Source organism: Podarcis raffonei, chromosome 4 (assembly GCF_027172205.1).
Source record: "Podarcis raffonei isolate rPodRaf1 chromosome 4, rPodRaf1.pri, whole genome shotgun sequence".
Taxonomy (NCBI): domain Eukaryota; kingdom Metazoa; phylum Chordata; class Lepidosauria; order Squamata; family Lacertidae; genus Podarcis; species Podarcis raffonei.
The window spans coordinates 52,537,296-52,565,167 of NC_070605.1; the positions used below are offsets into that span (position 1 = coordinate 52,537,296).

A 27,872-nucleotide genomic window follows, 5' to 3' on the forward strand; every position below is an offset into this window, starting at 1 on the left:
CAGGAATTCCTTGTGAAAAAAAATGGTTGGCTTAATTGGCAGTCTAGTCTCCCATTACCCCACATGGGTAACAGAAAATAGATTTACCCCACGTAGGATCAGAACCTAAGTAGGAAAAACCTAGATGAGAACAGCAAACAATCCACCGTGACATATTGCTAGGACAAGGTATTCTATCTAAGACTGTTCCATTGAAAGAAGGTGACTTCCTGCAGGAAGTCAATTCCAGAATCTTTCCTGGTTTTAAGTGGATAGCAGGCCAAAGGCAGAGGTGGTCATTTGTTGAGTGGACTGTAAACCTGTTAGTGATGTCCATTCATTTCAGTGGGTCTGCTTTGAGTATGACTAACATTAGATACAGTCCTATCTTTCTGTAATATTGAATAGGATTTATTACCACATTCAGAACATTTTTTTACTGAAACAGTTTTTATTGAAATGGTACAAGACAAGCTAAGTCTCATAATTTAAAGGTGAGTAACATATATGACAAGATACACAACTCCTTAAGTAGTACTCTGAAAGTGTTCAATCACTGTGGTCATCATCCAATTCCTTCTTTCCTGTTGGTGGTTTGGGGCCACCAGCTGGTTTTGCCATGATGATCTGCAAGCAAAAGTAGTTGTTAGACCTACATTTTTACATAGAATACACTTCAGCTGAATTAAGGTATGACAGTATTTATTTGATATGTATGTTTTGCCTCATCTCTTACATACTTCCATAATTAGTATTACAGAAAGGTTATGCAATGAAAAATGCATTCAACCCATAAGTCTTGACCATAGCTCCAGGACTGTTTTTGCTATTTTATAAAATATTGATTAAAATTGTAGAAATCAATCAGCCTAACAGGGAAAAGCAAAACCCTCTTGCACACGTGAGTAGCCCTTGGCTGCTCTTTTTGCATCTCAAAAAGCACCCATCACCTTTGCAGGTGTCAGTTGTACAAGATTGCTATACCCACACTGCTAAGCAGCAATGGGGATAGCACTGTTGTCATGAGGAATTGTCTCCAAGAAGCAGTGATTGTCTGCTTTAAGTTTAGATTTCTATAGATACATGCTTAGCATGAATGCCAAAAATGGAAATCGCAGAATGCATTTCCTACAAAAGAGACACAAAACTTGGGGTGTTTTGGGTGCATTGTGTGGTAACCAAGACAAAGTGTTAATGTTCTGTAAAAAAATTCAACTACAATAACTTGCAAAATATGTAAGATTAGCACACAAATAATGCTTCTAATAGTGTAAACTAAATCATGCATATTAGTCTATAGAATAATTCTTCAAACCATGTTTTAGGAATATTAACAGTGTTGTGCACCCTTATCTCAAGCAGGTTGTTAAATTGTGATGTAGCCTACACATAAGTGGAAGCGGAAGCAAAAATACACTCAGCAGCACCAGGCAGAGGAATTCATGCGAAGTCTCGTTCCTTGCCAACATGAGCCATGATACCAAATCTTACTTCACACTACTGTTCAGGTCCATCTTTCCAGTCATCCTTGTCCCAATGTTCTGAAGCTTTAGGGGCTTTTGGACCACCTGCTGCTTTTGCCATAATAATCTATAGGAATTTCACATCAAGCACAGAATTCCACCAAGTTTCAATTTTAAAAGTATTTATGTAAGACTCTGCATAATCCTTTACTGTATGAAACTGATCATTTGAAAACAGAAGCCTACCAGAAGACTACACACTGCCACATTAAGTTATCGACCTTCAACTTTAACCAAATCATATGAAGCATATATAACCTAACAATACTCTAGCAGCTTCCATACCGTATTGATTTAGCCTGATACCTGAAGCAATAAAAAAGCCTATTACACCAACTTACCTGATCAACTCTTAGGACAGTTACTGCAGCATTTGTAGCCAGCTTAATCCCCCAGAACTTCCCAAGGTATGTGTCTAATACACCAGCTTCCAACATGTCTTTCACAGCTGCAGGTTCAGCCTGTCAAATGTTAGAAAAAGAGTTCAGCGCCTCAACTTTCTGAGCAGATACAGGATTACAATGAGAGTTCCACTGATGTCAGTAAAAGAGTTAAAGGTGCTAAGAATTTGCCCATGGAACAAAATGGACAGCTAGCGGGCATTAATATTGATAATCAAGCCCATAGTATTTTGCTTTGAAAGAAAACAGTATTTCCCTATTCAAAAAAATCTGTAAGCCTTACATCACAAAACAGCTAGAATAGGAAGGTCACTAAAATAACTATAAAAGGATTAACAAAACAAGTGGAGTTTCCCCCGCTTAAGCCTCCCCAATTGGCCCATGAAGCAGTTCTGGCCAAACCTACCCAGTCATCCACCTAATTTGTCAGGTGCAGGACAGGTAAAGCTACAGCACAGCCAAATTCAAACAGAAGAAACTGGAGTATGCTCTAACTGCATACACACTATGCCTTTAAAGAACATTTCCCTCCTCAAAAAATCCTGGGCACTATACAGTCCCAATAACTCTTAAACCACAAAATTATTCAAGGAGAAAATGTGTTTTGCCTGTGCTTTAAAAGTATAGTGAGTATGCAGCCTAAGTGTACTCCCAATTCTTCCTTTACAGATGTGCCCATCTGATCCAGAATCCCCACCCTGCAACCATAGTTAGAGTACTGTTCCCTTGCAGACACTCTCCTAGGGATGGCCTTCCAGAACACTGCTACCACCACAAGCATGTTATGCTGGGCATTAGCCTTACCTCAATATCAAACCCAACATTTTTGTTGCCTTCTTGATGTACGGCGTAGAGCTTAGAAATAAGTTCATTAGCCTTAACTCCAGAATTTTCAGCCAGGGCTCGGGGTATAGCTTCAAATGCCTCAGCAAATTTCTTGATAGCATACTGATCAAGACCTGGACAAGTCTAAAGACAGAATTGGATTTTAAGTTGCATTATATGGAAAGTTAAATTTAGTAAAGATATTAAGTTTGTAGCTTACCTCTCCATATGACGTGATCTGCTTAGCCAACTCTATCTCTGTTGCACCACCACCTGGAACAAGACGCTTATCCTGCAAAAGAGTTCAAGCAACTATTTCAAGTTTTTTAAAAAAAATTATCTCACTCTCTTCCTTTATATTTATTTTATCTGTATACTGTCTCATATCCCTGTCCCAACTAAGACAGGGGGAGGAGACAACATACTGCACCAAACAAACTAAATAAAAAGTGTATTGTAACCCATTTTTATTGTAAGTAAGCAGTAAACAATTATTGTAAACTGCTTTTTTATAGCAGTACATAAATATTTTTTTATGAATAAATAAGGCCCTGGTGAACAGAATGGTCTACCGGGCTCCAAAAGAACTACAAGCAGGTGCTAGGTGAGCCTCACTGAGAAGGATATTCCACAGCTAGAGAGTCAATACCAAAAAGGCCCTTTCCCAGGGTGGTTACCCAATTCACTTCATTTTTTTGGCAACACTAAGAGCAAGAGCTCCAAAGAGGAAGCTAAAGTTTGAGTAGATACATATTGGAGAAGGCAGGCTTACAGACAAATTAACAGTTGAGCCTAGGTTAAGCATGAAGGCTTTAGAGAAGTTTGTTTCAAAAGGTTGCTTATATAAAATGGACTGCTATCTGGATGCAACGGATTGCATTGTTTTATTATTTATATCCTCCCTTTCTAGAAAATTGAGCCTCCCTGGAAAGACGGTAACATCATAGTAAGTTAGCGTATCCTTCTTACAGGGTAGCAGATGGTAATGACCTTGTGAGGGGATGAACAGCACAGCTGGATGAGGAGCTGGTGAGTGGCATTATCCTCACCTATTGCCTTTGCACACCTGGAATTGTTCCCTCAGAGTTGGGAGGTAAATGGCTCAGGGTAGGGAACTGCCAAGCCAGAGAAGATGACAATGACTACTTTATTTGCCCCCTTTTGGGGGGAAAGGGTGTTCTCATGTCAATTGGGCCACTCAATTTCACATACCATCCCCACCCCAAATTTGGCCCACCTGACTTACTGACACATGTATCACTGTAAACTTAAAACCTTAACTTCTCTCACCCTGAACCAGAGAGTGGCACTCTGCTCTACTGGGGGTAGTATATACTATTGTATATTCCAGTATGGTAGCATTTCTGCAACTGCACGATTAACTTCGCATTTTAACAAGCCAGTAAAATAATGCTCCTCTACATTCCTGCATTGCCGTGGGCTGGACTTATATGAACCTCGGGGTTCCTTCCAACTCTACAATTCTATGATTCTGCGTAGCACTTTACTCACCCGTGTGAGTACTTTGAAAGTGTTGACACCATCATCAATTGCTCTTTCTACATCATCCATAAGATTCTCTGTAGAGCCACGAATTACTATTGTAGAAATGGCACCATCTTCCTTTTCTGCAGGAAAATGTATCAATGTTTTACTTGTGAAATCTGACTAAATGCAAAGTTTCTATATGCAATGTATTAAAGATAACGAGTAGACTAAAATAATAAACATACCATGTTTAAACACAACTACTTGTGTTTCCCCAACTTCTGACAAACACACACTGTCACAGTAACCAATTTCTTCTAGATTAGGTGGTGTCTGGGAAGGAAAAAGGAGGATTATGTCTATGCAAAGGAGTAGGTTTTAAAAAAACCTCTGCTGTTCTCGCTACATACCAGTCTGGGGAGGGCTGTGGCACCAACAGTTTTACATAGTCTCCTGAGATCCCACTTAGAATTCAGCCTTTAAGAAAGGAGATAAAATAGTGTTCAGGTGTAATTTTCATAATCTAGAAATTCTTGTTAGTACCAAACTAATTTTTCCAGGAATGTTCCCTATCAACATTTTACTTCCTGCAAAGACCCTGTTCTAGGGCCCTTTAAAATAAAATAAATAATAATAATAATAATAATAATAATAATAATAATAGAAGATGAGCTCTCTATCTAGAAAATGGGAATTTGTCTTGTATAAACACTGAAAGCACCAGTCTCTCTTAAGCAATCCAGAACACACATTCTTTCCTAAGAATGTAAGTAGTGCCTGCAGGATGAGACCAAAGTATACCAAGCCCAGCAGTCTGCAATATCCCAGCAGGTACTAGCAGTCTACCAACAGACTGCAATTTACCATCTGCCTCTCACCACTGTCCTGTTTAGGAACAAGCAGGGACTCTGGTAATGGTTAAAGGACAGTGCCCCTCCATCATGTCTTGATTGGTAACAGAAGCATTAAAGTGCATTTCATTATTGACAAAAAAAATTGACAAATAATCGTACATATGTACACCTTATCATCATCATCCAAACTACCTGAAAACCAAAACCATATTAACTGCACACTGGACTTAAATGAAATCCCTTCCATCATCAGAAAAGTGACATCTCTATAATTCTAAAGAAAATTTGCCACAAATTGAAGAGGGGACAATTTAAGGGCAAAAATGGTACAAAATAAAATGATGAACTGTTCTGTGCCATGATCCTGACCTGCACTGAGTACTTTCCACCCATTCACCCCCACCTGTGGCTGTTCAGAAAGAGAGGAAAACACACACACAGGGATAATCTTGGTTGAAGTCATAATGGGATGAAACATATGTACTAATTTACACTTTAGGAAACAAATATGCTATGTATTTCAGTTAAATGAACCAAGAAATGTAAACAATTTACACCTTTGCACAACTTACCTGAGTAACATAATATTATATTTGTTAGCATAATGAAGTGCCATGTCTGCCACTTTTCCTCCTGTAACTACAACATTTACACCAGCATCAGCAATGCTCTTGACTTGTAACTCCAGTAAGTTTTCCTCTCCTCTGCTAAAATTTGTCAGCTCAGCGGCATTCTTGATGAGTACAGTTCCCTGCAATTATAAAGCATTTCCCCCATCATTCTCATCTTCAATTCCTAGTATGTTTTAATACAAATAACCTGAAAAACAGGCAATTCCAGAAGTGACAGCTATCATAGAACCATGTTCTAAGTAATGCACATATAGCTCAACAGCAACATGTGTCTCCAGGATTTCTAAAGTGTTTAGCAAACTTCAAGTACAAGGACCGAGTTGCTGAAGAAGCTAGAAAAAGTGATTTATGAATCATGGATATGGTGTTTTTGCACAAGGGTTTTTTGGGGAGCATTCCAAATGAACCATTGTCAGGTATGTTCATCTAAAGAGCCTAACATGGAAGGACTTCAGACACTTAAGACCCTAGTACCACCGAACAAAAGTTTACTGAATCATGGAAATATAGGACAGACAATCCATGAAAGGACTGCCTGCTGAAATCCCAGCCCAGATAAAATCAGTCAAAAATTTGTAGTCATTTTACTAACTTACTTACACGCACGCACCATTCTTGTGGCATAACTGGAAAATATGCAACAAGAGATCCCTCCATTTGCCCAAGTTTTCCATGGAAGGCAAGAAAGGGATCCCTCACATTGTGCTGGGCACCCAGGGGCAAAAAGTCACTGCAAAGTTGTGACTGCTTCCCACTGACAGTTTTGTGGATCCCTGCCTTAACACAGAACAGATTGCATTTTTAAAAGGGCTGCAGCTATTTATCTAGTTGCAGCACCACTTTTTACAGTCACGATAATAGGACTGTCCCTCTCTGTGCTAACCAAGGTTTCGCCATATCGGCCCCTGTGAGCAGAACTGCACAAAGGAAGGTAGCTCTCGGCCTGGTTCACCATGCAAATGCAGACATGGAAAGTATCACCTTGAGAAAATAAGCAACTACTCTATATATGTATAGACATGCTGCTGCTTCATACCTATTTAATACTTCCAAAGGTTGGGAAACCATACCTTAGTTTCTGTTATCATACCATCAAAAGGGCAAGAATACACAGCTATTTTGGCATCTTTGACAGAAGTAACATCACCTTCAGTTTCTTTTTTAAAAACCATGCCATGCAATACTGTAGAAGCACAAATGCCAGAACCCTGAAAAGAACAGATTATAATTACCATTCCATCCAAGTTAAGCCACTGAAATCACACTGAGTTAGATCTAAACTGTCATACTTGGGAGTAGATTTCATTGATTTTAAGAGACCTACTGCAAAGTCTGAATACAACTAATTTTTTACTTTAATTAAATTAATGTGCTATTTAAAGTGAAAGCATACCTGAACTCTGATCGTATCTGCTTAGGAACAGTTAAATTGCTACATTTTAAAGCATTTGTTTTATCATTTTTATGTTTCTATTTCAACACAGCAAATGATTCCCTACTCTAGATCTTCCCAATCTTCCCCACTGATATTTGAAGAGAAATACTAATTATCTAATTGAAGAGAAATTCATTATCTTATTGACTGAAAGCCAGAACTCTTTCTTTTCTGCAAAATCTACTTTCGAATTTCAGAATCGGTATGTATATATCCATACCTACATATGAAGTCTCTAATCTCCCAGGAAAACGATATAGGAACAGTCTACTAAAAATCCACAGATGGTATGTTTTTTACACCCTCTCCTGTTTTTGGCCCCAACCAAAGTTCAGACAGAACTGCTTTTCTTCAAGGTTACCATAACTAAAGCTACAACCCTCAAGCATAGTGACCAGAAGGCAAGTTCCAGTGAAACAAAGTGCCTTCAATGTTGAGTATTACAGTACTGAAAGGAAAAGAAAGAATGACTTACTATGATCTTGCACACTCTGATGTTGTCAACATTAAAGTGACCCGACTCGGGGAAAATAGAGACTGTGAGAGTGCGAAAAATGAAAAGTAACATGTTTTTAGGAAGCATTGTTAAGATAGCTAGTCATCTAATTTAGTTATTTTATTAATTACATGCCACAGAATCTGTGGGAATGGCGCCAGTGACAATATTATGCTTTATAATATGAACAAGTAAGTGTTACTCTATTTTAGACACTGTTGCAGCTTGACAAGAGCAGCTCAGGAAAATACAGTGGTACCTCAGTTTAAGAACAGCCCTGTTTACGAACTATTCAGTTTATGAACTCTGCAAAACCCCAAGTAGTGTCCCCGTTTGCGAACTTTACCCCGGTCTAATGGTGGAAGGGCACCAGCGGTGGGAGGCCTCGTTAGGGAAAGCGTACCTCAGTTTAAGAACAGTTTCAGTTTAAAAATGGGCCTCCAGAACAGATTAAGTTCATAAACAGAGGCACCACTGTACTCAACTGAAAAACGACATCCAACAAGAAATTAAGACAAGTGACTTTCACTACAGATAACAAGCTTGAAACTAACATGAAAATATTTTAGGTAGCAAAAACAAAATACTATGTTTAGATTTTAAAAAATGACATATACTTACCACATGCCTGAGCAATAAGCTTAGTAAGAAATATTTCACTGCCACATTGTTTACTCATTACTGAAGTTTGCAGCAAAGATGCCACTTCTTCAACATCCCGAAGATTTTTTGCAGAGCAGCACACTAGATCAGGAAGTATCTCTAAGGCTTTCTTCAAAGCTTTTTCATAGCCTTCAATTACCTAAAATTAAAGACACTAGCATGTCTGTACTGTAATGCATAAGTTGTTAAAAGTTCAAAGTCAGTTGGATTCAGACTTCCCAGGAATAAAACTCTGCCAACTGGACTCTTCCATAAGCAGAAGCAGGGAAAGTGACCAGTTTTCCCTGGAGCTCCATTCCACACAAAAAGAGCCATTTTATTTAGACAGGCACATCTGGATCCAACCCAATCTCCACAAGGCAAAATAGGACACAATTAGGAATGGAAAAATTAAGTGGATAAACAAGGGACTAAGTTTCATACACAATTATTCAAAGATCCTAGAATGCTAATTTGAATTGCAATAATCTTAACAAAATAAAAGATTACCTCTGAAACAGAAAGTCCCATTCTTAGAAGCTCCTCTGCATGTTCTAGGAGGGCTCCAGCAAACACAAGAACAAAATTTGTTCCATCACCAACTTCTTGCTCTTGCATGTGAGAAGCCAAGACAATCATTTTTGCAGCTGGATGTTGAACCTGTTCAAGATTTTATATCAGAGAACACTATTAAGCACACTTGTGTATATTCAGCAACTAATTGAATGCTTCAATATGTATTACGCTGCATTACAAATTCAAAACATTTAACTAATTCAGTGCACCTAAATCTTATTATGTGGCAACAGTCATTAAAACACATATGTGAAATAGCAAAACTTTGGCGTAATTAACAAGTTCTTCATACAATCTTAGCAACACACATTTCTTACAATCATTCTAATTCAACCCTGATGTACACACAGCTGCCTGTACCACAAATTTCTACCCATCCCATACACCCCACCCCAAAGGTGTCTTTGGACCCTTCACAGGGAAACAACACAAGCCTAGAAATGCTTAGCTTATAACAGATAGCATACACAATGTTTCTCCATAAATAATCCTCATGTACAAGTCAATATATCCCTGGCAGACTATGAATGAATAAGGCAGGAAGGAATCTACCTCCAACTCTCTTAGGATGGTAGCAGCATCATTAGTAACAAAAAGCTTCTCCAAATGATTGATAACCATTTTGTTCATCCCTAAAAAAAAACAAAGAACACCTCAAGTATGTGAATGACAATTTAATATAACTAGACAGTGTGGGTCATTATAGGGTCTATAATAACATACTTCTATAAAATGTGAATTGGTTTCAGGATTTAATTCCATCTAATTCTCCAAACAAATCATGGCATTGTTCCTGGGTTTATCAACAAACAAAAGCATCATAAGCTGTATTTCTTAATACATACTACATAGTCACCCTAAATTCCTCTTTTTAAAATATTCATAAATTATAACCTTAAAAAGTCTTACCATTTGGTCCATAGGCTGTGCGAGTTGTTTGAGCAAGCTCTTTACATGCCTGAATATTTCGAAACACAGCTTCTTCTAATCCTGAATAATGCTACAGACACAAAAAGTATTTTAAATTAAAGTACCGTACATGAATAAGTATAATTATAGTAGTGAGAGAAATATATGGGCACATAATAGAAAATAATTGCATGACCATGTAAAAAATGTTGGTGACTATGTGAAGGAGTAGATGCCAGGGCCACAGCCCCCAGGACTCCAGGGCTATTTGCAGACATTGGCTGTGCATTTAAAAATCGCAGGTCTAGAATCATACAAGTGAGATATAAAAACAAAGACTCATGATTCTTTATCAGCAGCAAACTTTTTCAGCAGGGGGTCGGTCCACTGTCCCTTAGACTTGTGGGGAGCCGGACTATATTTGGGGGGTGGATGAACGAATTCCTATGCCCTACAAATAACCCAGAGGTGCATTTTAAATAAAAGCACATATTCTGTAAAAACATGCTGATTCCTGGACCGTCCACAGGCCAGATTCAGAAGGTGATTGGGCCAGAACCGGCCCCCGGGCCTTAGTTTGTCTATCCATGTTCTATATCAAATACAGGTTTGCAGAAGGTTACTTGCCATCTTTAAGAAAAGGCAATGAACACTGAGTTAAGCCAGTCCTCCACTGTGCCTACAAACTACTGCCCACCAAGTTGTAATCCTGAACTGGCACACAGGCCAACTGAACAGTCAAACATTTCAAGAATGCCACTGTACGGTTGGCGGCTTATTTTTGTTTGTTTGATTGGTTGAAGTGTCATTTGTTATCAAGGGGAGGTAAAAGAATAGCTTGGCCACCTAGCCCTATAGCAGTCAAGAGTGAATCTAAAAGCATTGCAAAGTTAATCCCAGTGGCTACCCACTATAGGTGCAAGCATCTCCAAATAGATGGAAACATCATTGTCACTGTCAACATGTCAAACTAGGCCCCAGCTTCAAAGATTCACTCAGTCATAAAACTCATATACTGTACTATAAAACTCTTACTATAAACACAAGTAAAACACCAAGTACAGTGGTACCTCGGGTTACAGATGGTTCAGGTTACAAACTCCGCTAACCCAAAGTAGTATCTCGGGTTACAAACTTCCCCCAGGATGAGAACGGAAATTGTGCGCCTGCAGTGCGGGAGGCCCCATTAGCAAAAGCGCGCCTCAGGTTAAGAACTGTTTCGGGTTAAGAACGGACCTCCGGAGCAAGTTACGTTTGTAACCCAAGGTACCACTGTACAGGATGTGAAAGCTCCTGGATCCTTTCCACATACGTGCCCTACAATGGAAGTACATGGACCATGCAGTCACGTGTTATGTACAGTTGAGCTGCACGGGTGTCTTAAGCCAACCATTCCCACTCCTCCATCACCAGGGCTGCTAAGTTCAGGGTGGCAGGAGGAAATGCAGCATCCTGTCGTACTCTGAGCCTACGGCCATGGAGGTGGAAGAACAACGTGTGGGCATTCCAGCTCAGAAGAGTGAACACAGGAAGCGGCACAAAGCATCCCTGACACGAATTTGAAAGGAAAGTGGCAAGCCAAGCAGCAAAGCAGCGGCTGCCTTAGCTCTGGGCCGGTTCTGCTTCAGAATCGGTAACTAACAACTCCCTTCAACGAAAAAGTCCGCCGCCGACCGCGAACTTGGAGTGTGCCCATGACGTCAGCAAACGCGAAAAGACGTCACCGTCGCCCACCCCTCTCCGGCGCGCGAGCCCTCGAGTTGCTAGGCAGCAGGCGCGCCAATGGGTGCGGCGAGAGAGACGTCAGGTGACATGGAAGGGGCCTGAATGAAATCTTAGGGCGTGTCCGTTTGGCCCCCCTTCGGAAAGCGGGGGTTGGAGGGGAAAGCGCGTTAATTCTTCAGGCGACTGTTAACCGCCAGTGAGCGCGCGCCAAGCTAACGGGCTTCCAGTCCACGGGCGATGGGGCCCAGTAGCCCCGCCTCCGGGCTGAGGCGTCGCTTCTGGAACCTTCCGCGTTCCTTCGCCGCCACGCTCGCGAGCTTCTCTCTCACACACACACATACAATCACCCACCCACCTTCGCTCCGTCTTTCAGCATTTGGGCGAAGCCCGGGGCCTTCGGAACGTGCATCGCCATCTCTGCGAGCTCTCGAGCCACACGCGGCCGTGCACACAAGAAAAGGAAGAGAGACGCCGAGGAAGAGTGGCTGCGCGCGCAGCTCCCCCTTCACACGCAAGCGCAGAAGAAGGAGGGGAGGAGACTCAAGGAAATGGCTGCTGGGAGCAGAAGGCGGGAGGGGCAGAAGGCGGGAGGGATTGAGCATGCGCAGCCGGAGGTCCGCGTCGGTTTCCCTGCCCGACTCCGAAGGCGCTTTCCCCCCTGAATTTCCGTAGAGCGGCGCCAAAGGCCCGCTTGTTCCTCTCCCTCCTTGCCTTTGCCGTTTCCACTCCAGACTTGTCGCTTGGAATGTTTTCGGCTCCCTAATCTTAAACGCTTAAATCTTAGATCGTTTCTGAACCAGATTTGATGGGGGGGGGGGCTTGACTCCAAACTACGTGGCTTGCACTCATGTCCCATTGAAATAAATAGGAGGAATGAGTCATGATTTAGTTCTCATTGATTTCAGTGGGGCTTTGGTGATCACTCGTAACCGAGTAAGATTGTCTTCCATAAACACGGTTTTAACAATGAGTCCATAAGTGACTGTGGAGGCCAATTTTGAATCCACATATCCTTCTACACTGGGGACATTGGTTTCCTGGCGGGAGTTGATCACGGTGTGGATTTGCCAAGGGTGCCTTCCTCTTAGCAAGTTTTTCCCTTGCGTCCTGAGTTCGAGTGTCTTCAAAGCCCCTGACACCTTTGGTAAAGGCTGTTCTCTAACTGGAGTGCTCACAGGCCAGTGTTTCCCAGTTTTCAGTGCTTATACTACATTTTTTTAGATTTGCCTTGAGACAGTCTTTAAACCTTTTGTTGACCACCAGCATTACACTTTCCATTTTTAAGTTCGGAATAGAGTAGTTGCTTTGGGAGACTATCATCAGGCATCCGCACAACATGACCAGTCCAAAGAAGTTGATGTTGAAGAATCATTGCTTCAACACTGGTGATCTTTGCTTCATCCAGTACACTGGTATTAGTTCATCTGTCTTCCCAAGTGATGTGTAAAAATTTTTGGAGACACTGTTGATGGAATCTTTCAAGGAGTTGGAGATGGCGTTTATAAGTGGTCCATGTTTCACAAGCATATAGTAAGGTTGGTAGTACAATAGCTTTGTAAACAAGCATTTTGGTTTCCCTGCGAACGTCCTGGTCTTCAAACACTCTGCACTTCAATCGGGATAAAGCCACACTCGCAGAGCTCAGGCGATTCTGGATTTCGGCATCAATGTTGGTCCTTGTGGAAAGATAACTGCCTAGGTAGGAGAAGTGATCGACATTTTCCAACGTTACACCATTGGATTGGATTCGTGGCACTGAGAGGGTTTATTTTGTACTTGTTGGTGCAGCACTTTGGTTTTTGGGATGTTGAGTGATAGGCCAAGCTTTTCGTAAGCTTCTGCAAAGATAATTAGGAGGATTTGGAGGTCATCCTCTGAGCATGTGCACACTACATTGTCATCAGCATACTGAAGCGCTGTGACGGAAGTTATTGTAACCTTACTCTTTGCTTTCAGCCTGCTCAGATTGAAGAGCTTTCCATCTGTTCGATATATGATTTCTACTCCGGTGGGGAGTTTCCCTTCAACAAAATGTAGGATCATGGCAATGAAAATAATGAATAGAGTTGAGGCAATAACACAACCCTGTTTAACATCTGATCCCACTGTGAATGGTTCACTTGGAAGTAAGTGCTATTGAATTCAGTGGGACTTCTAAATAGATACTGTTAGCTGGGATCCAGCCCTGTAGCTTCTTGAGACTAGATAAAAATTTGTGTCCCTTTATCATTTATTTCATGTCATTTATACACTGTCCTTTAGCCAAAAAGGATATCAGAATAACTTACAGGATGTCATTACTTAAGAAGGCCCCTGCCCTCAGCCTTGCAAGGTATGGCATGTGAGGGGAGGAAAAAGGAATGAGAGCGAAGATTGTTTTGTCCAGCAAGATGAAAAGAAAAGCTTGCACTGATGGAACTATTGCCATCTAACTGCACTGGATTCATCCCAGGTGCATGGAAAGAATAGAGTAAGGAAATGGACATTGAACTGAGTTGATGGGTTTAGTTACAGGTAGGTGTTGGTCTGCCGTAGTCGAAACAAAATAAAAAAATGGCCACCATAGAAGGATCAATTTGCCATTTAAATTATCCAGTGTCTTTTTAACCCTGCATCCGGCCAAGGTTTTTGCCAGTACAGGTACAGTAATATAAAATAAATTCATACTCAAGCAGCCACAAGGGGGCAAACTTCCCTTTATTTATACTGTATATAGGCCTTTCTGCATTACCATGTTGGGGCAGCAGCATCATAAAGTGCAGTAGAAGGAAATAGTGGACTCACACTTATCTTTTGCACCATGCTTTCTAGGCACAGGTCTGTGATTTCCTGGAAAAGCAGGGACCTGTGACTAGTAAATGTGGAGGGAAATTAGTGTGGATCAGCCCAGAGTGAAGTTTATGCTACATGAGAATATGATTCTTCCTTCTACATTAAAAAACAAAACAAAACTTGAAGCAACCTTGGCAGGCTGCATCTGAGGAGAAGAAAGGTGGTGGAGAGAACATGATTTCCTCTTAGGAAGGAGAAGAGGTGGGGAAGAATATGTACAGGTTAAGCAAAAAAGTTTAACCTGTACATATTCTTTTTTCCCAGTGCCCATAAAGAAACATACAAGGTCTCGTATTTTTATGTTGTGAACTACCCTGAGATCTACAGATGAAGAGCAGTATACAAATTTAATAAATAAGTAATAAAAAGTAGAGCTGTATTTTGGATCCTGTATTGTTTTTGAAAAGTGCAAATTAGGTAAGGTTGCCAAATTTCTCCCCATTCCTACTTTCTTTTTTAAAAAATATATATGCTTTTCCAGGGTTCTGATGACACTTCATGTTTTCCTATCATACGTTGTTTCTAAACAGACTTCCCAACCCAGCACTCTGAGGCCTTTCTCCCCATTTCTACTTTTATGCCACAGAAAAACCCTCCTCTACTTCTTGAAGTGCAACTGTTTGAAATATTGGCAATTTCTACTTTTGTTGTGGTAGGGGTGGGGAATGGGGCTCCCAGAAAGTAGCAGATTGAAAAGATCTTTGGGGAGAGAAATGGCCTGAAAATGAGCCTGGTCAATGACAGAAAAGTGACTCTACAAGGAAAACATGTGTGTTGGGGAGAACAGTCTCAGGCCGAATGAGATACGTTGGGTTTTGGAGCCTTGCTTCAGCTGGTCTTTCTGAGACTTGGGGCAAGGTGTCATCAAGTCGGCTGGTGATATCCAGAACTATTTCTCTGTAACATCTGAATCAGGGGAGGCTATGCAAGCCATGGACTGGTGCCTGGACTCAGTGGTGGGCTGGATGAGAGCCAAAAAAATGACTCTGAATAACTGGCCACATGGAGGCTCCATGGTTGAGCCCTGATAATCCTTTAGGTTAAGAGTTGGTTTTATGTTTGCACATACGTTCATTTCCCCTTTCATTACATAATAAAAACTAAAAGCAAAGAAAGACAGCAGGTGAATACTTTCATATTCTGAAGAGCAAGACTATGAAACTAAAGCAGCTTTGAGCACACAGTATTCATATGAACAGTGTTGGTGGTTAGAGCAGATAATCAGTGTAGACTTGCTCCTCCAACTGTTTCTGTGGTTTTTTTTGAAAAAAATTGTCCCTTCCTCCCCTGTCAAATGTGCCTGAAAGTAATAGTGAAAATTAGCAGGGATGAAAATGCAGGGAGCCACTTGCAAACACTTCATCTATAAGGAGAACTGGATTTGGTATACAGTGGTACCTCGGGTTACATATGCTTCAGGTTACATACGCTTCAGGTTACAGATTCCGCTAACCCAGAAATAATACCTCGGGTTAAGAACTTTGCTTCAGGATGAGAACAGAAATCGTGCTCCGGTGGTGCGGCAGCAGCAGGAGGCCCCATTAGCTAAAGTGGTGCTTCAGGTTAAAAACAGTTTCAGGTTAAGTACGGACCTCCGGAACGAATTAAGTACTTAACCCGAGGTACCACTGTACTGAGAAAATATTTTGAAAGTTCCAGAGGTTATTATCCCGCCCCCCGAGAAAATGGTTATTTCATTCAAGAAGGTAGAGTCACCAAATGTTTCAATAACAACTCACGAAAGCTGGCATCCCAGAGCTTTGCTTTGGTGCTTATAATTATAAAAAATATAACATATAAATGTTTTAGTTGATATTTCAGACTAACAGGTTGTGACCTAATTCTAATGGTTGTTCCATCGGCACATACAAGAAGCCATGACATTATGATAGATCAGGTCAAGTCTGCCACACAGATGTTTAAGAGCTGAGTTCCCAATGTCATACTCAAATATTAAAGCATCTTCTTAAAATGTCTTCCTCATAACATCTGACTAAAATAAGAGTGAAAAAGCATGTTTCCCCACACACTTAGAATATGTCTTGAATACTTATTTGAGGCTCAGCATCTGGTCATGACTTTGAGTTGGCCTTGATCTTTATTTAGCCACACTATATTCTGCAGGGTGCTTGGCCTTGATAGAGGACCATCCAAAGGTCACAGACTTTGCTGTTGGCAGTTGCCCTCTTTTTACCAGCCAAAATCTATTACTGTACAAATGGAAATCCCCAGCTTATGTGCACCTTAGTTTTGACAAATTTAATGAGTGCTCATTAAGATTTATTTTTGAAGAAAAAAATGCAAAAGTTTGGAAATGATAAAACACCAGAAAACTTAAGCAATGATAGGATAAAAATACGAAATCATTTTTCAAACTGTTGGATTAGCACTGCAATATATGGCATTGTATGCAGGTGTAATTTGTTATATGTGAACAAGTCTCCAAAAAACACTTGGGGAGTATTCAACTAATTTTTTCTCAGAGCATTCGAAATTAAGGTATTTAACACCATCATTTTAATTCATTTCAGTGGGTGTACTCTTGAGTAAAACTAAGCTGAATATTATCCTTGAAGCTTATTTTTAACCATAAAATTATGATTTAAAAAATGTGTGTTGGAAGCTGCTGTCATGACCCCATTTTTGGCAGCAGCTTGTATTCAGACCTAGATTAGGAGAGACCTGTGAGATCAGAAGTACCAGTGGTAAAGGCCATGGGACAGATAGCCACAGCCACAAGCCCCAACACTGAGCCTGAGCAACAGGTTCTCAGTCAATATACAGTGGTGCCTCGCAAGATGAAATTAATTCGTTCCGCGAGTCTTTTCGTCTTGCGCGGTTTTTCGTCTTGCGAAGCACGGTCAGTCGCAACTGCACCTCTTCAAGCGGTTTTAAGAAAAAAGGAAACAAACTCGCAAGACGTTTTCATCTTGCGAAGCAAGCCCATAGGGAAAATCGTTTTGCGAAGCAACTCAAAAAACGAAAAACTCTTTCGTCTTGCGAGTTTTTCGTCTTCCGAGGCATTCGTCTTGCGAGGTACCACTGTACCCCCAAACAAGCATATCCAGAGCCCACAACCCCTGTTGCTAAGGTCCACAAGGAACTAACCATCTTCCCATACTCCTCACTGCTGAATAACTAGTGCAGACAACAAACCAGAAGAGAACTAATGAAGAGGAGATAGAGTACTGTACTGGGCTCTAGATCAGGAGGCTAATACTTTAAGATCATCACATTAGAGAAAAAGCCTGATTTAGACTCCAGACTTTCATAGAACCATAGAATTGTAGCGTTGGAAGGGACCCTGAGGGTCATCTAGTCCAACCCCCTGCAATGCAGAAATCTCAGCTTGATCATACATGACAAATGAAGTCCATCACTTCTCTCGGGAACCCGTTCTGTTGTTGTATCAGTCTGTTGGAAAGTTCTTCCTGATATTTTTGTGGGGCAAAGCTTCATTGAAGCTCTATGAGGTTCTCGAGCTCTGACTAATACCACCAACTAGATCTCATTGCCATCAGGTGACTTGATGTGCCCCCTTTCAGGGCAGAATATCTACAATATTTACTCTGTTTGCTGAATTCATTTATTAAAGCATTCTTAATTGAGTAAAGGCATGCTCCTGATGAAATGGCAATGGATTTCTAAAAAAACAGTTGTTTACAAAATATTACCTGGCACTCATCATCTAAGAACAAGCATTCCTCCTGGCTTACACAGGTGGGAGTGCCTCTTGGTGCAATACATGTGGGCATCATCTAAGAATATAACAGTCCCCAAATACCAACTCGTTTTCTTATGTCTGTAACGCTGACCTTCCAGGGCACATGTCTGAGATCAGGAAGAGTGAAAGACAAGTCAAATGTAAAAGGTGAGAACTAAAAATAATGGAATTGCACAAGACAAACCATTAGCTCAACATAAACGGGATATATAAACAAAATCAGTAGTTCCATACTTTCTGCCTTCAGGTTCCTTTGGTGAGGAGCCCTTGCATTGCAGAGAATTCTGGGCACACATTCAGCTCGTGCAGGATACTGGCCGGGCATCTTGGAACAATATGCAGCAGCTGCACATTTCAGAAGGGCATAGTAGTGATGGGCAACCTGTTTTTCAGGGAAGCCTGTCTGCCATTTCAGGTCATTTCATTGAGGGAATCCAAGAAGGGGCCTTGCTTCAAAACAACTGACCCAAACCTTTGCTGAAGTAACAAACTCAAATATGTAAGAGTTGCTTAGATACGAAACATAAATACCATGGAGAATAGGCTCTGTGATTCATATTGTGACTAGGGAATGCAGAGAAATTGGCTCTGAATATGAAGCATAGGGGACAGATTAAATGAAAATTGGCAGGTATAATAAAACAATTGATCTTATGTAGGAAGTTTCAAGATGCCGTTTAACTTTCAATGGACTGGACTGGAAAGCAACATCCTTCTGGAAAAGAATCAGAGAATATGCAGAGTTTGCAGTTCTGCTTGGATATTAATCAGTTTTCATTTTCTGGCTCCATATGTAAATGTATGACTACTTGAGAGGCAGACAGCCAAAAAGATGTTGCTGCTTTTTTCACCTTAATCTGCCAACCTCTACGCATTTCACAAAGACTATTTCCCCCAATATAGCTATACCAATCAATTCATTTCTGAAGTTTGTAAAATGTCCAAAGATGTCACCTGCTTTTTAGCATTGTCTATAGCCAATACTGTCTGGATATCACCAAATATAAATACTAAACAATATTAACATTTACCTTCACCAAGTTGTAATGGTAGACAAATGTTTGGGTGGCAAAGAGATGTCCTTCTAGAGTAGATCAAGTAAGCACATCTCTATGTATAAAGAACATGAGCCATTTCTGCCTCAGACAGGCACATTTGGCTATAAGAAAATAGTGATGACAGTGCGCAAAATGGAATCTCAGCCAACTGTGAAACCATGAAACACGGACCATATGCCTTAAGGGTACAACATATGGTTTGATGAAGAAAATGTTACACACTATAATTGGTATGATTTGTTCAGCTGTTCTCCAGCTATGTCATTTGGGACAAGGAAATGCACTCAAGATTCTCCTCAGAATCTTCCTCTGTTAATCAATGGCTATAAGAAAATACTGGAGTTTATAGACAAATGTTTGGGTGGCTGGCAAAAAAGATGTCAAAAGATATTTTTTCTGTTCTTGTGGCTCCCTGTGAGCAGGACTATTTTTATAACAATTTTTATTATTTATACAATTTATTGCCTACCCTTCACTATAAGGTCCCAGGACAGGTTACAATATAATATAGTTATAAAAATCAATAAAACAAGTAAAACTGTTCCAAGCATAACAAAACAGTGTAGCGTGTAAAGTAAATAAGTAAAAATAAGTAAAACAATTCTCACATGCCAGATCTAGTGAACAGCATTTCAGGAAAATAATTTATTTTACTTTATTAATTCATGAAACGGGGTAGGATCTTGTGAAATACCAGGGACTGTTACAGCAAGAGACAAGTTGGATTGAATTGTACCCTCTTGATTTCCTGAAGCAAGCCTGCTAAGGAAATAATAAAAAAATTATCCTGGACATAGACAGGTGAGCAGTAGGTGACAGTGAAGGACTTAGGGAGGCAGGGACAGAAATAAGCCTCCCTAGGAACAGAGAGATGGAGGAAATATGGTCCAAGACATTGTGAGGTGCTGCAAAGCCTGCTGGGAAAGAAAGCTGGATTTGTCATTATTTCAGCACCCACTAAACTACTGCTTTTCTTAGGCAACATTTCTATGTACATTCCCACCACTGGTGGACATAGCAGTTAACTGATATTGCTCAGTATTTAAAATTATATATATTATTTTTATTATTGCTGAACCCATAATCTTTAACCAGTTAGCCCCCTGTAGTCTTAAAACACATCAACTTGTATAAAGAACTTCTCAAATATGTTCTCTTGGTGGCGGTGTTTCCCTCTCTTTGGTGCCCTGCTTATCTTGTGATGTTAAAGGAACTGCTTCAAGTTACAGCAAATGCACTCAAAAAGGATATATTCGGGTGGGGGTTCTCGTTTTGATACTAGAAAAAAGGGGAAGTCAAACGTCAGGATGGGTCTTTCATCAACAGCAAAAAAGAGTGCAGTATTCTTAGGCAATATGTTTCTTTGAAAATATTGCGATTTTTGTTTTGAAAATGAGGGAGAGCCATAGCTCACAGCAGAGAGCATGCTTTGCACATACGGGACCCAAGGTTCAGTTCGTGGCCTCTTCAGATAAGGCTGGGGAAAGCTCCTGCTGAATTAGATACAGTGATACCTTGGATTAAGAACTTAATTCATTCTGGAGGGCCATTCTTAACCTGTAACTGTTCTTAACCTGAGGTACCACTTTAGCTAATGGGGTCTCCCGCTGCCGCTGCTGCCGCCGCGCAATTTCTGTTGTCATCCTGAAGCATTTTATCACCCCCTTCAGTGGTGACACTCAGGGCCGCCCACACCTACCACACTCTCTTCCTCCGCCCCTGCACAGGGTCCAAAATATACACGATATTTTTCACGTTTTTGAAAGTGTGCTGAACCTGGGCATTGTGCTATCTCTCTCACTTGGGACCTCACACCAGTTTGTTTGTTTGTTTGTTTGTTTGTTTGTTTGTTTACTGAAAAATTCCTCCCTCCTGGCCACTGTTTGCACCTGCAAGTTGTGTTTACTGTAAACAGAAACTTGGGGGCAAAGCAGCACAAAAAGCTGTGAAGCCCCATGGCTGTTTCTTCTCCAAAAGCACCCAGGTTAATCAAGCTTGTTTAAACATGCAATGTTATTCCCATGTCATTTGGGCCACAGTGAACACCACAGCAAGGTGTTGTATCTCAATTCCTTCCACCTATGCTTATTAAAAGTAGAAGTGTAGCTATTCAAAAACAATAAAGTCTCCTTAGTGTCCCCCGCCCCGCTCCTTTAAAGCATGCTTTAAACCTTACATTTAAATCTTTTGGACCCTCGTTGTAACTATTCTGTGTCTCCTGAGCATATGAAGTTGCCATCATTAGATCAATGTTGTTTCCATTCTGAATATTCGTCCTGTTTTGTTTTCAGGGAGGTTCTCATTTGTTTGTGGGGAGGTCAGATGATGTTGCATCATGCAAGTGTTATTCCACATTCCCCAGTGTACTTCTCTGCCACTTTCCTTATTGCAAAAAGTGTGATCTTTGGGGGAAGTGGGTTTGTTGCACAAGACTTCCAAAGGGTCGAAAGATGTGAACCAATCCTTACGGATCAAATAAGGTGCAGTAATTAGAGTGTCAGACTAGAACTGAGATAACCTTATTTCAACTCAGACATGAATCTCTTTCTCTGCCCACTGCCCCCATGGCCCTTGGCTTTAAATAACTGCATTATAAGCATAAACAGAACACATATGTCTTTCCTTATTTCTGCGTTTAAATTCTAAGAAAAGCTCCACGTCTTGAATTTTTTGTGCCTACAGGCAATACGAGCTCTATCCTGTGACTAAAATATATATCTAGGGATGAGAATGTTGGATAGGGCTTGTCTTGTCAGCAGACACACCCAGTTCAAGATTAGTAAAGGATCGTAAGATATAAATCCACCAATCCGTTTGTCTCATAATGTACCATAAGAAGGCAAGAAATAACCTGTTAATATAGCCCCTCCCCCCCCCATATTCCAGAGTAGTTGCTATGACCGAGAGCAGCATATTCTGAAGGCTGTGTCAAACTGTTAGCCTCTGCTCAAACTGTGTTCATGCCTTACAAGTGAATATTGAGGCTAGAGTTAAAATGTTAAACTCCAAAATGTGTACTTAATGCTCAACAAACCAGGTGCTGAATATCTTCAAAACAAATACAGTGTATCTGAAGAAGTGTGCATGCACACGAAAGCTCATACCAAGAACTAACTTAGTTGGTCTTTAAGGTGCTACTGGAAAGAAAAAAAATTTTTTGTTTTGACTATGGCAGACCAACACGGCTACCTATCTGTACCTGATTTTGACTTCATTGTAATAGACTAGCCGTATAAGTAACTCCACCAGTGAACAATGCATTTTCATTTCTGCCGTTTTAGGAAAAAACATATTTGACTGTGTGAAGTAATTCCCCACGTTAGGATATACCATATTTTTTGCTCTATAAGACTCACTTTTTCCCTCCTAAAAAGTAAGGGGAAATGTGTGTGCGTCTTATGGAGCGAATGCAGGCTGCGCAGCTATCACAGAAGCCAGAACAGCAAAAGGGATTGCTGCTTTCACTGCACAGCGATCCCTCTTGCTGTTCTGGCTTCTGAGATTCAGAATATATATTTTTCTTGTTTTCCTCCTCCGAAAACTAGGTGTGTCTTGTGGTCTGGTGTGTCTTATAGAGCAAAAAATACAGTACTCTTTTCCATACATTATGTGCACACAGAACACGTGTGCTTTGAGAGTGGCACTGAATTTGCCTAAAGTCATTTCAACTGTCGAAATGAATGGGCATCAGTTGGCAACAGAACCTGCTGCCACAATGTCACCCTCCTGCCTCGGCACATTTGTTCTCAGTGCGCATAATGTATGAAAGGGGCTGGTGTTTTCCTCCATCTCCTTTGAACACTGTCATCCAAGTGTCAGAACATGTCAAAGTTTATTTTTATAGGCTGACTAATCGCCTCAGACACTGTTTCATCTTTGGTGAGGTCATACACTACCCAAACGCTACTCGGGCTAAGGGGCTGTAATGAGGTGAAAGTAGTGCAGTTAAAAAATAGAAGAGGACAGGTGTTTTATTAGGCAGAAGATTCTGGCCTTTATTTACATATGCAAGGCAATGAATACTTCAGGCTAAATAAATAAACGAATAAAATTACAAACTTGTCAAACTCCCAGTGTCAATAAGTTGTAACGTTTCTAATTCAGGAGATGATAATGTTGGAATGTGTGATGACTAAAACATGATACGTTGTATGTCATCCCTGGAGATGAGCTTACGTTTCATAATATGATCCATGATTGAAAGAATTTTGCTCTGGTACCAAACAGTTGATGACTAGAACACACTGGCAGGAAACAGTACATAGCACCACTGCCCCTGTTCCTAAAGGAAGAACAAGAGGGATTATCAGCATTCTGTCCTCTCCATAATACTGAGAAGGTACCCTACTGTATAGCCTGTATGTTTACAGCTTTTTAAAATCCTTATTTATTTCAGGATGGCACATTTGATTAAGAACTGCAGGAACTGGAAAACATTTCCAATGTCTTCTAATCCAAATGTTGGTTGGCAACACCCAGGGATAAACAGAGGGGCCTGTGGGAAACTCAAGATAGATCCATATTACATTAAAGATCAAATGTGGAAGAGACCCCAGCTATAATGAAAATACACATTTCCGGAAAACAGTGGTACCTCGGGTTAAGAACTTAATTCGTTCTGGAGGTCCGTTCTTAACCTGAAACTGTTCTTAACCTGAGGTACCACTTTAGCTGCCGCCATGCCGCCACACGATTTGTGTTCTCATCCTGAAGCAAAGTTCTTAACCCGAGGTACTATTTCTGGGTTAGTGGGGTCTGTAACCTGAAGCGTCTGTAACCCGAGGTAATAACCTGAGGTATTATAGACTGGTAAAAGAATTAGAATAGGGGTGAGGAAACTTTAGAGCCCTAAACAGTTTGGCCCAAGCTATTTATTGGACTGCCATCCTGCCTGCACTTTTAATATCTGCTTCAGGGGCTCTCCTACTGTGTCCACTTCCCAGGTTGGTCAGGTGAATGGGCAAAGGGGTCTTTCTGTATGGTGGCCCCATAGCTACAGAATTTCCTTCCATTGGACTTGTATCAGGTTTCTAAGTTGCAGGCTTTCCAGAAGGCCCTGAATATATTTTTCTGATGGTCTTACAGGCATGGTTTTAGTAGCTGGGTGATGGTCTCGTTGAATTAAAAGAATTATGTGGAGTGCTGTTGTAGAGGTCCAAAAACTGTATGCAATGGGGATGGACAGATCTGTCAGTTTTAGTTCTTTCCGTTTCTGTTTTTCCCATCTGAAATTCAGTTGTCCACATTTCTGCAACCATTTGATTTAAAAACAAAAACAAGTCCTCAGAGGAGAAAGTTTGGTGCATCCCCAGGTCCTGAATCAGTTTGAACAGTACATTGTAAAAAATGCAAGATGAATATGACATAAATATCTTGTGCTTTCCATCCCTCTCCTATCCATAGCCACACCATTGATAATCTAGTCCCTCTTCCCCAATGTTGACTGTCACCCATGTCATAAATACAACAGTATTTCCGGATGACTGTTCATTGTGTAAAGTCCTTGAACTTAGATTTAAATCTGTTTCAAGTCCTCTAGATATGTGTTGTCTCTGTGCCCAGGTGGGTGACTTGCCACCCTCAGCAGTTAATAATCTCTGAAAATAGATTAAAGTTGGCAGAGGATGGTAGACTAAAAACTCTTAAGGTAGTCTTTTGGGATTTGTGAAAAACCATATTTAGTTATTTCAGCTATATAGTTAGGAGATATAAATCTTACGAACATGGAACACAGTTATATTTTATTTGTTTCCTCTGTTTACACAGCAGTGTTCTGCCAAACAAGTGCTTGAAAAATTGATAAATACAGTGACACAGATAAGCAATTTCTTGTATACATTTCTTCATGATGCTGATGTTTTGAAGTAGCTCTCTGAACACTTGGATTCATGGTGGGCTAGTAACTCAGCACATTCTGGCTCAACCCATTCTCAGAAAAATCTTGCTGTTGACTTGTTGTGATCTCATATGCCAAAGTTCAAACTGAGATGGAAGGTCTATCTGTAACAAGTTCAGTTTACCATGCACCTTTATGCAACTGGCTGAGCAGTAATTTGGCATTTACTGCTAATTTCCTTGGAAAGGACTCCTTGAAAGAGGTTATGTGAAGTAGTGCTTACTATGTCTATTCTGCTGGGCATAAATAATTGCACAAGAGTACTCTGTTCTGAAGGATTAGCCTCCAAATGCCACTGTTAATGTGTCTTAATATAGGATTGTCACTTCTCAGTCTTTGGGGCAAAACATAAAGTAATTTAATAGCTCTTTGTGGCTGCAGTGCTGTACACGTTTACCTGGGGGACACCTCGTTGCACGTGTCTCTGAGTAGACATGTTTAGGATCGTGCTATAATTAACAGTACAAACAGAAGACGAGCAAAGTATATGTAGATGGATGTTGATGTATCTGTTTTTGAAGTGGCTGTGATAGGAAATAAGATATCTTAAGTCATCTATATATTGATGACTTTCATATGCATTATTATGAACCTTGCACATTCCATACTTTATCATGCACCAATGTATTTCTGAAAATTAAAAATAATAATAGAAAGTAGCCAAGTACTGTTATGGCAATTGATATTATCACATGTAAACTGAACAGATATTTTCACCGTAAACTTTTGTACAGCCTGAAAATATTTGCTCAGCAGCCTTTGATACCTGGTGGTTGTTCCAAATGAGAGTTTGTGTCACCCTGTCTGTCACCTGGTAACAAGCAGCCTTGGGAAGCTGCAAGGCTGGCTGTTCCTTTGTGTGGGGGGGGTTATTTTAATATTTGTAGTGTCTGTCTTATTGCCTACCTGATATTCCCTGCTTAACTTGTATATATCTAAGAAAAATATATTGCAAAACCTGTTCCATTCCCTCACCCCAGTAACTGATATTCTACGGCAGCTCAGAAATGCTCTACCACAGCAGTCAGAAAAAAGTAGCTCTTTACAGCTACTATTAATATGGGAGTTAAATATATATATTTATACATATAAGCATGATTCCATAAATAACTTTCAAAAGGTAATGCAACATAACTTCAGTGTAATCATGATTGTATAACAATTTAAATGTAAAATAATTTCAACCCAACCATTTTTTAAAAATACATGATATACTACAAAAAGAGTGTCAGAGCTGTAAATAAAGCACGTTATATAGACTGAGGAAGGATATATACATATTGTCATTGGGGGAAAAAGTTTGGTGAGACTGTGCAATTTACTAGCTATTAGCTTGCTTGTATTTTCAGCAGTTCTAGCTTTCACATAAAACATCAATTGTAAACTCTGTGATTTATGAAAACATATTGCTTCTCTTCCGTTTCGGGCAGTGTAATTCCGGAATGGCTATAGACATGCCTTAAGAAAAATATTAATAGACCCTTAGTATACAGTGCATCTAAGAATAGCCCATTGTCTCTTCATTGCTGCAGGTCTATCATCTCATTTATTGGATGGTATCATTTTACTGAGCCCGGTCTGAAGCAGCAAACATCTAACCTAGTTGTTCGCTTTCATAGCAGCAGCAGCAGCAGCAGCAGCGGGAGCTATCATCTGATAGTTTGCTTGCAGCCGGTTCAAGTTGGCAATGTCACCCAAGCTGATTTGAGACGCAGACATTTTTGCTGACTGGAGTCAGGCTATCTTTTCCAGTTTGCTGGAATAGACACAGACACTGATTGGGTCATGCTGAAAACATTCCAGTCCTATGAAGCAAGTCTGTTTGTATATTTTAGGTTTGGCAGGACTAATGAATTAAAAATCTTGGACTCTTGACAGTTCACCGCTTTAATAATGCCTCTGATGGAAGGATTTTTTGCCCCATGAAGCATGACAACACTGTAATCCTTCGTTGTTGGAAGGGAAGAAACGGTGAAATTGTGAAGGGAAACGGAAAAGGGTGGTCCTCAGGGACTGAAAAGCCTATGGGAAGTGCAGGTAGCAGCATGTTGCCCTGACAGCTGTTCCAACTTCTCAGACCTTGTCAGTTGCTGCTATGTAGCAGGTGCAGCCTTTTCTTCTATTGAATCTTTACTCCATAAAGGCAGCGACAAGCCAAGGCAGTGGCTGGCCCTGGATTATACAAGTGCAGACACTACTAAGTGAGGTAAGGCAACAGGTGTGAAAACTGAACTAACTGATTGAGTTGTAACCACACTTAACTTGAGTTCTGTTGCAGATTTTTTAAAAAAAAATAAGGAAGGATCACTCAGTTTCACAGGCAATTGAACTGAAGAACTGTTTCCTTGGGATTTTTTTTCAAATTGAAAGCTTTTAGGTTTCATCAGGAGAGAGGGGAAAGGGATATATTTGAGGCAATTCTTTTTAATTTATCTCACTGATGATGTTCACACAGAGAATGTTGTGAATGAACTTTCCGTCCTTTCTTTGCATAGATTCATTTTGTTTCATTCTCTGAGAGGAAGACCTTTTGGGATTCTTTGGTAAAGTACAGAGAAAACTATATGTATGTATTGTGTACAGGAAAAGTAGTTGCCTTTCTGAAAAGTGGAAAACCAAATGTTTTAAAAGAAACTTACATTACCAGGATAAGAGAATGGCTTTTTAAAACAAATGGCTTTGCTACAAGCACATTTTAGCTTTGTACTCAAAATCCTTGTGCTTTTTAACATATAAATTGTTTCATAGCTTGATCACTTTTTAACATGCCTTTCATGCATTGTTCCAAGCTATCCAAAGGATGAACACAGGAGACTCGTGGAGGGAAAAGTGATGATGTTGGTTTTCCAAATATATAACCTTTCTTTCATTCATGCT

At 40.4% G+C, this 27,872-nt stretch overlaps 2 protein-coding genes across 5 annotated transcripts in view; one reads left to right on the plus strand and one right to left on the minus strand.

Annotated features, from left to right (window-relative positions):
• Nucleotides 1–401: 401 nt before the first annotated feature.
• CCT8 (chaperonin containing TCP1 subunit 8) lies at nt 402–11,994 on the minus strand. Of its 2 annotated transcripts, XM_053386561.1 has the most exons (16): nt 11,841–11,994; nt 9,761–9,851; nt 9,404–9,483; nt 8,786–8,935; nt 8,255–8,435; nt 7,613–7,674; nt 6,773–6,910; nt 5,643–5,821; nt 4,627–4,693; nt 4,462–4,549; nt 4,241–4,356; nt 2,949–3,020; nt 2,708–2,872; nt 1,844–1,963; nt 1,471–1,569; nt 402–606 (listed from the first exon to the last, which is right to left on the minus strand). In XM_053386561.1, the coding sequence occupies exons 1-15, from the start codon at nt 11,898–11,900 to the stop codon at nt 1,477–1,479; spliced, it is 1,662 nt and encodes a 553-aa protein (XP_053242536.1). In that variant the 5' UTR covers nt 11,901–11,994; the 3' UTR covers nt 402–606; nt 1,471–1,476. The 2 variants fall into 2 exon arrangements, with proteins under 2 accessions (XP_053242536.1, XP_053242538.1); XM_053386563.1 differs by lacking the exon at nt 1,471–1,569 and having other exon boundaries at nt 11,841–11,993.
• Nucleotides 11,995–12,821: 827 nt separating this feature from the next.
• The window catches only part of MAP3K7CL (MAP3K7 C-terminal like), a 39,326-nt gene continuing 24,275 nt past the window's right edge, over nt 12,822–27,872 (plus strand). Inside the window, exon 1 of one of the 3 annotated variants that reach the window (XM_053386571.1) lies at nt 12,822–13,184. The gene's annotated coding sequence lies outside the window, so the exon portion shown is untranslated. Of the gene's footprint in view, nt 13,185–26,293; nt 27,202–27,872 lie in introns of those variants that run through there. The other 2 variants (XM_053386572.1, XM_053386570.1) reach the window with 2 other exon arrangements.

Excerpts from the sequence above, each read along its gene's own strand:
- CCT8 (XM_053386561.1), bottom strand. The coding sequence starts at position 11,900 with ATGGCGATGCACGTTCCGAAGGCCCCGGGCTTCGCCCAAATGCTGAAA. Across the intron at positions 3,021-4,240 it reads CTTTCAAAGTACTCACACGG|GATAAGCGTCTTGTTCCAGG; the intron begins GTGAGTAAAGTG and ends ACTCTTTTGCAG. Across the intron at positions 2,873-2,948 it reads AGATCACGTCATATGGAGAG|ACTTGTCCAGGTCTTGATCA; the intron begins GTAAGCTACAAA and ends TTCTGTCTTTAG.